The following is a 12107-nucleotide window of genomic DNA, read 5'->3' on the forward strand; positions in this document are numbered from 1 at the left end:
GCCTCATTGCATATACCAGGTTACGCCGAGATACGTCGGAATATAGTCGGCGGTGATGCCCATGCGCGTAAAAGGATTAAAGGGCGGAATAAGGGGAGATTGGCGCTCGCTCTCTCTCTCTCTCTCTCTCTCTCTCTCTCTCTTTCTCTCTCTCTCTCTCTCTCTCTCTCTCTCTCTCTCTCTCTCTCTTTCTCTCTCTCTCTCACTCCCTCCCTCCTCCCTTCTCCCTCCCTCCCTCTCCTTCTTTCCCACCTTGTGTATTTTCTCTGTACTTGTGTTCACTGTCGCTTAAGTATCCATGTGTTCGTCCTATTGTCCTAGCAGTCTCCTCCTCCATCTACTTTTTTTGTCAAATTTGTCTGTCGCTCTAATCGTTATTTCCGCTAAATACAGAGTCGCTTATACTTTTTGTCCGTATAAAATAAAAAAAAGTCAGTGAAGCTAGAATCCGAGGTTGTATTTTCTATGTATAATATAGTTTTTTTTTTAAATAAATATCAAAACACGATTTAGAGAGATACAAAATAGTTATATAGATGTACACACACGTCCGCACGCACGCATGCACGCACGCACATAAATCATGTAAAGCACAAAATAAAAGGCTCGATTATATTAATCTAAAATAAATCTAGCAGCTTGTGTATCTTTAGCTAAAGACGCTAAATGCACAAACTGGAAATATTTGATAATTGCAAGTCTTAATACCTTACAAAAACTGGTTCGTTGAAACAAATTTTCAAGATCTGTCCTCATTCACCGATATCATATCCGTGTATCTCGTTTGCTGTCATAGCTATTTCACGTGTTGAATTCGTTTTTTTTTTTTTTAACGTTTCTTACACCCTTTCTCTTAACGCATACCGCTCTCACAGAATTGCAGCCACGTAATACCTATACCTACACCTCCTTTGAGTGCGTTTCACAATGATATGACCTATATCGTAAACGATAGAAACAGAGAAGAATACTGGTACAAAATACGGAAGGAAAACACTCTCTTTGGGATGATACGCTTCGTTGAAAGCCCGTAAACCAGACATTGTAAAGTCTGCGAATGACGATTGCTAGTAAACTGTGAGATATAAAACCGTCGCAGAAGTGCTGGCTGTGTGATCTACGTACGCAAAGCCGTACTATACTTTAACGACTAAAATCTCGACGGATTCATTTATCTAAGTGCTTTACCGGGTGCTAGTTTATTCGAATCACCGTGAATTACAATTTCTTTATCATCTCGCTCAAGTGAAATGTAAAAACATTTATAGATTTAATGTTGCTTGTCACGATAATTTGATCGTAATAAAATCGATAACGAAACTCCATTAAATACATCAACTAAAAAAGGTGATAGATGATTGATTAAAAGATGTTAAAGTATTTGAAAGATTAAAGCATTTCTTATTTTATTAAGTAATATTTCATATACACAAACATTATTATACAAGCTACATTTATAGCGAACATACCGATCGCAAAGTAATCGCAAACTGCAACTTTATTTTATAGACTTGACTGAATATCGATTACCGTAAGTTATTTTACGGATGGAGTGCACTGCGAGTACACTGATTCCTTTTACGGTTTGCATCCATTTCCATATTACATCTGTTTGCGGTTTACAATTTTCAGAAGAAAAAAAAATTGTTTGACGCTATAAATAATTTCGAATTGCTGATTAAGATAATAAGATACAACTCTTCGTGTATATTTCTATAAAGTATGTATATTTGTAAAAGAGATATTTTCTCTAATTTTATTGCAAAACACAAATTGTTAATGTATATCAATGCAAATATAAACGTAATGTATGATGACACGCACGCACGCACAAAACGCTACGATAATGCGATCATAAACTTTATTGGTTAGGAGATTTAAAAAAAAACAATTTAGCAAATTATTAAGTTTGTATTAAATAAAACAGAATCAGTCAATTGACTTAATACATTCAATTTCAATTATTTGAAATAAACATTAAACTTGAATTATTTGTGTTACGAGCGTACAACATATCTAACTTTTCTAGCGAAATGTCCAGCATTAATAAAAAAGAAGAAAAAAAAAGAAGTTTTGAAAGAGTACCGTGTCTGCGCTCGCGCAAAAACAACATAGTTTTACACAAATCGACTATCATTTCGTACGGATTTATTCACGAAAACTTGTTGCCATTCACCTCTTATTACTCTGTTTATTTTCTTCCAATAATTACGTATCTATTTAGCCACTGTATCTTTCCTTTCCGACAAAAACAAGTAATGGTATCAAGAAAGAAAAAGAAAAAGAAAGAAGAGTTCGTTTTATAAGAAATTGACTTAAAAATATCGTATCTCTGCCCTGGGCGTTATATGTATTTAAAATGCAAAGAGAGTTGTTTTTTCGATATTACATAATGCAACAAAAGCATATGCAATGATATCATGAAAAAATGCAATATCTTCTTTCGATTATGTATCGATAATTCGGCTAGAAATGAATATGATTTATGTATTTATTAACAAATGACGGATAAATATTTATGTCTGTACTTACATATTACAATTGATATAAAATCCACTATAATCCCAATAGAAGAGAGAATGTTTTAAATGCGTTACTGATGAAAACAAGATAAGGGCAAACAAATAAAAACAATCGCAGATGTTGATGCCTTCTCCTTTTATATAACTACTTTACATGATAACTTGTTGCTATCCATCTTTCGTTCTTTCTTATTTTTTTCCCCGTTATTTATTCCTTGTATCCTTTTATTTGCATGGGTGACGACACGAAAACAGTATTAAATATCGCGTGCACGCACGTCTATCGCAATGCACGAATCGGTTAGCGGAAGACAAACAAATTGATTGTTTACATTCTAATGCAACTTTTGATTTACATAATATATCAATAGCCAAATTCTACACATTTTGTTTCAATCTAATTTGGATCACTTCCTAAAATTCATTTTAAAAAAGTGTAATACAATTATTTATTTTAATTATGGAGACGTTATATTTACAAATCGGCTTAAGCATTTAGATTTTACAATTCGATTTTAAAATTGTTTATTCGTGTGTCAGCACTTTCTAATACTTTCCATATTATCTTGCATGATATTTCGAATATTGTTAAACAAATAATAATATGCTAAACAAAAATCGATTGAGTGTGAGTACAAAGAACTTTTTAATAATTTTATCATATTCAGGAAATCAAAATCTATAAAAAATGCTGTTCCTTTTACTTACACCTTTATGGGCAAAAGTTGGCCTCTTTTTAACATCCTCCTTTTGTGGTACTTTAACCCGAGGACAGGTACGTGGAGTGTTTTTTATATCCCAGCGTCGGAAAAACAAAGCTCATATTACAGTAGCTTTCTTTACTGACCGGGAATTTATACCTACCTTTCAGTTAAAGTTTCCGGAATATAATCTATACAACAGAAAGCAAAGTTATATCGATACGCACATACGTAGTAATAGTTTAATGAAATCCTCTAGGAGGTATAGAATACTCTCCACGTGACTGTTTACGTAATAAAAAGTTCAAATATAAGTAAAAAATATTTTAAAAGATTAATGATATTTTTTTTATTTATTAGGTGTTGGAATTAATTCGTAGCGTTTTTAATGAAAGAATGTTATTTATTTCACATGAGCATTAAAAAATACATTAATGAAAGCACTTCCCATCACTTGTAAAACGCTACGAATTAATTCCAACACCTAATATATAAAATTTATATAAGAAGTTTATATAAAATAATATATAAAATTTATTTTAAAAAATTTTATTATTATTATTTTTATTCAAAAGTACTTTATGTTTGTAATATAATATATACTTCGTATGTATATATTGTGATAAACTTTGTTTTTTTAATATAATAAATAATAATAACTATTAAATTATAAATTGATTGATTAAGACTCCTTACTATCAAAAGAAAATTAAGGTAAGGAAGGGAATCACAGGCGCGGTAATTTTTGCGCAAATTAATACATAATTATGATATAATAATATTTATTGATTAACGCACTTATATGTTTCGGCTCTCTGAAGAGGGCTCAAAAGTGAGCCGAAACATATAAGCGCGTTAATCAATAAATATTATTGTATCATAATTTTGTATTAATTTGCGTAAAAATTACCTACGCGTCCTATTGCCCTTTCTTACTTTAATTTTCTATTAAATTATAATAATTTATTATAAATATAATAATAAACTGTTATTATATTCCACATATGTGATAAAAATAAATCATTTTTAATGATTATGAGAAATCAACACAATATAAATGACTTTATATGAGCGATTTAGTCTTGTTTTAAGTTGTTATAAAATGGATTTTACAAAATATATTTTATTATTTTTTTTAATAACTATTCTTACGAATCTTTAAATATACAATTCCATAAAAAACGCGCCATATAGAATTCTATATTATTAATTGATATCTTTCTTTTTTGTCAACACTGTCATAACAAGCTATTTAACGTGCTTTTTCCATTTGTTTAATATTTTCTTGGTTTCTCTTTAACTTTTACAAAAAATATTGATTAAATGTTCTTATATAATGTTCTTAGAATAAATTATAAAATAAATTGCTAATAAACAATACATAGTTAATAACAATAACTTTTAACTGGGATGTAAAAAAACACCCCACGTGATCGTTTACGTAAAAAAAATGAGATACCTGTTCTCGGATTAAGAGAAAGAAATAAAATTAGGTAAAGAAAGAAAGAAAAGTTCAAAGAGTACAAATAGAAACGGAAGAAAGAGAGAAGAGAAAACTTTGTAGCAATAATATGTTTAGAAGAGAGGCGGAAGGGGCAACAGGTGGGAATTTGCAATCATAAATAAATTCAACACTACATCGCGCAGCTTAAACATCTTTTTGTTGGCTAATTGCATACAATAAATATAGATTAACGTGTTCTTTTTCTTTATCTCTATTCTTCCTGTTATTTTAAACATTTTTCTCTGTTTGTAAGTGTGCGTCGTATGCGCGCATGCGTGTACGTGTGAATTTTCCAATGTACTTTTCGATGTACATATTAAATAAAATAAAGATATTTGTATAAGATGACTTTTTAAGATGACTGTAAAATGTGAAAACTTACTTAGATTTAGTATACAAATTTCAATATTTCGAAAAGAGAGAGATAAAGAGGGGAGAGGAGGAGAGGGGGGGAAGAGAGGGAGGAAACGAAATTAATCAGAACTCAGTCAGGAGGAAGTGGATGCGAGTGCATAATTCTATGCACATACGAATGATGCTGCACGTATGCATGCATGTATCAGTTTAACAGTCGGCATTGCCATACGCATCCGTACACGTATACGCTTGTTTGTATGTCGGCGGTTGTCTCTGTAACGTTAGTTAGCTAGGAGAATATACAATTCAGTCAGAAGCGGTCGATTGGTCCAGACGAGATGTGTGTATATGCTCATACAACACAAACGTTGGTCGAATAATCGCCCAGTATCGACATACAAATATGTACACGCAATAAGAGATTTATTAATTACAGCGCACCGATAATGTTCAATGCATACGTTTCGATCAACATAAACCATATATAGTATACAATGAACATTATCGGATCAGACGCGACGCGACGCGATGCAACGCGACGTAATGTACGACGTGAGAATGTATTCAATTTTGCATGTACTTATTTTTTACAAGATTTTTACGTTTTTCTTAAATTTATAAACATGTATGTACGTTATTTTTTCTTCTCAATTAATTGCAACCACATTTCGTATAACAACCACATTTTTTTATGATATTCTAAACGCAGAAACACAAAAGTATAAAGTAATTGCGCCCACATCATTCCATCGACAAAACGATCTTTTATTACCGAGTAATGACCAATTTGCTTTTACAATTGATTACTGTTTTACACGCATACATTTTATTAATAGTCAAGTCGAACCACGTACGTATCGTATCAGAGACATTGGTTGCCCTATCACTACCAGACAGCTTCCGTCTGGGTAAACATACCGATATACATCGAACAGTCTGGCCGGTAGGGCTTACTGACCATCTAGAGGCATCCATCACAGGATTATCGCAGGAGGTTCGCTCGCGCGGGCAGTTGGAACGTGTGGTGCCTACAGACCACTACACAGACACAGGCACGCGTGGGCGATCGGTATCCGTAAACTTTATAATCTTTATAATGCACTTGGTTTGTATTTATATTTATTTGTGCAAATGTTTTTTCTTCTGTATTTTCTCCATGTACTCGCTTTTAATTATTTTCGAATTACTATTCCGTTATTGTGAATCTGTTTCCAATCGAAAGATAGGTAGGATGCATTAGTAGATGTAAAAAATGTATATATTTGGTACATCCATTCTTTTATTCTTTCGCATGTCTCACTTAAACAGAATTTTCAACGATGCGATGTATAATGCTTGATAATATAATAGTTAATTTATTTAGATTAAATATAATTCGACACATTTCAGTTGCTTTGTAATCTTTACGTCTAAAACTCGCAAGATATTTTCTCCTAATGACTTGAAATGAAATTTTCTCAATGGAATTTACTGGACTCATATTTGGACATACATCTTGTATAAAAACATCTCGAGTGTCGTAAATAGGGTGACAAAGAGGGGAAAGGATTAGAAAAGAGAGAGAATGTATATGATGCAGTCAACGTGTATTTAATGGTGATGACATTGGCAGAGGGGCAGGAGAAAGAGAGAGAGAGAGAGAGAGAGAGAGAGAGAGAGAGAGAGAGAGAGGAAGAGGAAGTGATAGCGATGGTGTGATGGTAGTGATGATGATGATGACGACGATGACGATGACGATGACGAGGATGACGATAGTGGTGGTGGTAGCAACGAGTCGTCGTCGGCGTCGTCGGCGATCGACGGTCGATGGTCGACAGTGCCAGACAGCGTTGTAAACGAGCAAAGTTTCGAATCCAATATGCGCTGTCCAGCACGGATGCTAGAACCCATATTCAAGCTGTCAAGGTGCAGCGCACGTGCATCCACGTCGCTTCCCGGTATGCCAGACGGGTAAACCGGGACAAACTTTCGAACTGGCACAGACCGTCTGGCACCCTACCACTGTGTCTCAGAGAACCCGCGAATTCCTAATATGTTATTGTACTTCGGCACTGTTTTGTTCGCACAATCGACTACAGTGGTGTCTGGGTTCTCGACCCAGGAATTTCCTTCCTTTCTATTAAGCGTAATCAAAAGTTTCTCCACTAAATGTCAACTATATAGTAATATTACATTAATCGTATAGTTATACTGTTCTTTCTTTAAACATAAAATCTCTTATCGTGTACGAAATCCTCTAACAAATGTTTACAATATTTTGTACTTTAATATTCACATACATTTTCTCACAAACTTAACACATTGTCCTGATGTATCGATTGTTTGACTATGCAATCAAAATTTAAGTTTCATGTTTTTGCATATTGAACATGTCTGGACTTGAACGATGAATTAAGAAAGAGAGAGAAGAATGAAAAATGTAGGAACGTGACAGATGTCATAACATATTATCTACACTATCTAATTGGTAATCACAACATATTACCTTCGCTTGAATATATTCAGTCGGTTGATGTAAATCATTGCTTATTTTCTATCTTTTTAATAATTTTCTCTTCGCGCTAAATAAGATTGTATCCATTCATGTAATAGCGACATAGTATCTACACCATCCAATTGAGAAATTTGCAATTTTTTGCTAAATTAAAAATTCTAATTTTATGCGCATCATTTCTTGAAGTCTATTTGTAAAAATTATTCTGTTAATTCATGCAACATTTAATAAATCTAAGGAAAATAAAAAAAAATATATTCTCTCAATTTAATAAATAATTTTATTTTTATCTTCATTTTGTTGTACATATGTAAATAGAGTCTGTGGATTATAATTTATGGATCTGCAGTACTGGCTATTATTGCTAAACTATTTTAACTTCCCTCTTCTAATGAATCTACGAAATCTGGATTGTGCGCGTAGTGTTGCGATTGGAGAAAATAATTTAGTAAGTCAACGATGGTATCCGACGAGACGTTGTTTAATGAATATTTTATACTGTTCGCCTCTTCGATATAGTTTACTATAGAGTTTTTCCATCTCTCTCTCTCTCTCTCTCTCTCTCTCTCTCATTCCAAATATCGATCATTATCGCTAAAATCATAAAACCAATAATTGTCTTGTTTATCAGTTTTGAAATAGCTTTGATTCAAATGATGTAAGTATTTAAGAAACATCTTTACTCGAAAATTGATAATCAAAAACAAAGTGTCGATTATATCTATATCTATGTTTGCGATGAGTTGTTAGTAGCTAATTAATATTCAAAAAATTAGAAAACTAAAATAAATGGATACATATTTTCTAATTAACGATTGTTCACTGAGCTAAATGCAAATCTTTACAAATTCTCTTTTTTCATTTAAAGCTGTATCCTAGAAATCACTATACCGTGCTGAAAATTTATAGTACACGTAACGTACTATATATTTCTGGCAATAAATTTTGAAACACAGCCTGAAACAAAGCAAAACAAAAAAAAAGAAAAATGAAGAGTGAACTGTAATACATGTATGTGTGTATTATCTAAACAGTTTAACAGATACATCATTATGTGCTATCATCAATGAGAAAAAAATCAGATATGAACTTTTTCGTTCCTAGGCAACTCGTAAGATCGTATCAAGTATAGTGGAGTTATATTTTATGTGCTCTACAATCATTGTCTTATTTAAAAAAATTGGCTCAAATACAGCCAAAGAATTATACATATATTACATAACAAATTCACAACACATATTTAGTTTATCATAGATTTTCCGAAAAAGTGTAAAAATATGATGGACTTAAAATATGATTTTTATATTGGCAATTACATCTTTAAGAATTTACGAAAACTATTCAAGCTATACAATTTTACATTTTTTACTTAATATCTGGAAAATCAGATATGTTGTAATAAAAAAAAATTGCTATTTCTGTTGTAGCTACTTATTACCTGCAATCACAACAAAGTTGGTCTTGGATCGAAGAGAACGGACGTTCCTAACGTCGAGTTAGATTCCAATACGGAGAAGAAACAGGCAGTTTGGCGAAAAGCACAAAAACGTTATAAAGAAATATTAGATTAACTTTTTAACAAATGAATTAATTTACAGCAATAAACTAATTCAATAAAGCTGTCTAGTCGCATATTATGAAAGAGATCAAATTTAGTTTTCAAATTAAAAAAGGAAAATTTATTATTGTTTACTGTCCCGAATGATAAATATCAAAAACTTTTTAAAATAATAATTTGGGATTAAGAAAAATAATTTTGTAACAAAATGCAAAATCGCAGTGCAATTGATGCATGTAGGGTCACATTTAAATCTACATCAAGAGAAGTTAAGAGAAGATTTTCTATCTCATTTTCCATATATTTGTTAAATATTATGTAGTATTATTGATAATTAACTTGATAATTGATTTGAAATTTCTACCGCGAAAAATATTTATTACTGAAATTTATACTTAAGCCTGCACTGGCAATGTTAGACTTTAAAGACACAGTCGATTTTTTAATTGTAAATTTTGATAAATGAATTTAAATCTGAAAAATAAGTAAAATATAATACAATCTAATTTCTATGATAGTAAAAAAACTTTGTTAAAGTTTTCACAGATACATAACAATTTTTTATAGTAGATTTTTATATATTCCAGAACAATATGAAAATTTGCACTGAATCTTGAAGATCCAGGTTGCGAACGAAGGGCGAAAATTTCACATTGTCGACGGAGAATTAAATTCAATATTTATGTATAATATTTATCTATAATATTTTTTTTTTTTATATGAATAAAAATAATGGTGATTCTTTTTGCCCGAACAATAATCATTTGACTACCTTCCCCACACATTCATCATTTAACAAACATACATATATTTACTAAAAGAATGTTTTCCATTTAGTTTTTGATTCATCATATTTATATATAGGTAATGATAGAATGATAATTTAAATATGAAACATTCGAAAAGAACTCAAATATCATTTTAAATAAGTATTATGTTATGCTTCAAAAACATCGTTGATTCAAATCCCTAGTCGATTTCTCATCTCTCATGATAAAAAATCAATTTTATGTGTTATTTGGTACATATATCTGAAACTAATAGTGTCCATTTGCTGATCCCGTTCAGATTCAATAAATACTATACTATTTTTTCCGCCTTGGGTCGTACGCGATTTTTTATGGAGCTTATAAAATGTTGAATTGCAGCGCGACAGGACGAAAGGACAAAAAAAGACATCTCGAAAAAAATGTCAAACTATTGTTATACATTTGATCGTTATAAAGAAAACTAGCGTCACGGCGGTTTTTACCAAAATGGATATTGTATGTAGATTTCATTAAATTTTGTCTCGATCAGCCAAATTAATCTTTATACATAAGCGGAAAACTCAACGCGACTAAATCTCAATGAAAGATTTCTCGCGAGATAAAAATTTATTAATTCTTTTAAATCATAACAATTATTTCTCACATATTAATTAACTTCTAAGTCTGTTCTTTAATTCATATTATTCATATATACATTAAGAAGTGTATGATACACTTTTCTTTATAATCGATGCGCGACATTTTATTTATGGTATGCGCTCTTAATCCTGTATCGTATGTAGTACCTCTAAATTTAACGTACTAATTTGTAAATTTCTAATGAAAATGACATTTTAATCAGTTACACACTAATATAGGAGGACTTTTTCTATATCGTAAATATTTTTCTCATATTAGCACGAGGTAAAATGCATGAGGGATAATAATGAACATATACTTATAACGATTTGATTGAAGGTAAATTTGCGGCATTTTTCTTTTAGAGATAAAAAGCTTCTCGTACATATCTCGTGTACCTATTCCTCGACATATTATAAATATACCGTCAACATTTCGATTATTCTTCAACAAATCGACAACAATAGAGATTCGTATATGCCATGAAATACTATCCTGAGAACAATAGGATAATAGAGTAACTTCGGCACTTAAGCGCCGCAGAAGTCAGAAAAAACAGAAGTAGCTAATAATTTGCACGCAATCACTCTGTTATATGCCTTTATGTTATATTAGTATTATTATTTCAGTTTTTTACTGTTAATAAAATTATATGTGTGTGTGTGTGTGTGTGTGTGTGTGTGTGTATATATATCATTAATCTATATAAAATATAATTACTATAGGGATTGCAAAAGGCTTAATGATTATTTGGTGATATGTAAGTGTAAAGGGTGTAGTAAAGAATGGAATATAGTAAAATACAAGTGTTTAGCTCTCATCTTTTTTGTTCAGCTTGATGTCATGTACATCCTGCATTGAGAAAAAGAAATGGTTGGAATAACCATAATTTAACTATAATTTATAGTCATTTTTTGAGACAACCATAAATGTATAATTGTTTTGATATGCACATATGAATTATAGTAACCTGAACACTGAATTATGATCACGAACCATAATATATATTCATTCAACTATATTGTATAGTTATCTTACACATAAATCGTATTTGCATAATAAATTATACTGTAAAATGTTATTATAACAAAAACATAATTAAAAGTACGTAGAATTATACATCTATTACTACCAAGATTTAGAAATTGGTAGCAAAGATGGTTATTACGAAATCATATGATAAATATAACCAAATTATTAATTGTTTTAAACAAATAAATTACGAAATAATTTAGTAATTGTGACCAAACAATCCTTTTTTATGAAATAAAAAAATGTTATATCTTAACGAAAAAAATATTTGTTTGTTATTACTTTTTATTTTTCCATTTCAATTTATTATTTACTGTTTTGCATACTATATTCTATCTTATTAACTACAACTAATTATTAAAATAACGCATCGCGTCGTCGGTAAGATTTGAGAACCTACGATCCTTAGAATGGTAGCCTAATACATTTACGCTGAGCTAAATGCATGCTTGTGATCGAGAGAAACATTGCCAACATTACTTATACTTCCTACTGTAATCATTCTTAATTTCATGCCTCTGCTGCCAGTTTAATATTATTAATATTTGAGC

At 31.0% G+C, this 12107-nt stretch overlaps 1 protein-coding gene and 1 long non-coding RNA gene across 6 annotated transcripts in view; one reads left to right on the forward strand and one right to left on the reverse strand.

The window, feature by feature from the left end:
- LOC105153779 (angiogenic factor with G patch and FHA domains 1) overlaps positions 1–9883 on the forward strand; it is a 14236-nt gene extending 4353 nt beyond the window's left edge. For 3 of the 5 annotated variants that reach the window (XM_011068821.2, XM_011068825.2, XM_011068822.2), the window contains one exon: positions 9006–9883. In XM_011068821.2, the coding sequence (XP_011067123.1) occupies positions 9006–9149 (144 nt within the window). In that variant the 3' untranslated portion in view covers positions 9150–9883. Of the gene's footprint in view, positions 1–5920; positions 6157–9005 lie in introns of those variants that run through there. The other 2 variants (XR_847130.2, XM_087412115.1) reach the window with 2 other exon arrangements.
- Positions 1785–4767, reverse strand: LOC147907728 (uncharacterized). Its single transcript, XR_015547009.1, has 2 exons — positions 2533–4767; positions 1785–2466 (listed from the first exon to the last, which is right to left on the reverse strand). It is a non-coding gene; the product is annotated as an uncharacterized LOC147907728 (long non-coding RNA).
- Positions 9884–12107: the final 2224 nt, after the last annotated feature.

This window comes from Acromyrmex echinatior, chromosome 12 (assembly GCF_024713525.1).
Source record: "Acromyrmex echinatior isolate Ae372 chromosome 12, ASM2471352v2, whole genome shotgun sequence".
In the NCBI taxonomy this organism is placed as follows: Eukaryota; Metazoa; Arthropoda; class Insecta; order Hymenoptera; family Formicidae; genus Acromyrmex; species Acromyrmex echinatior.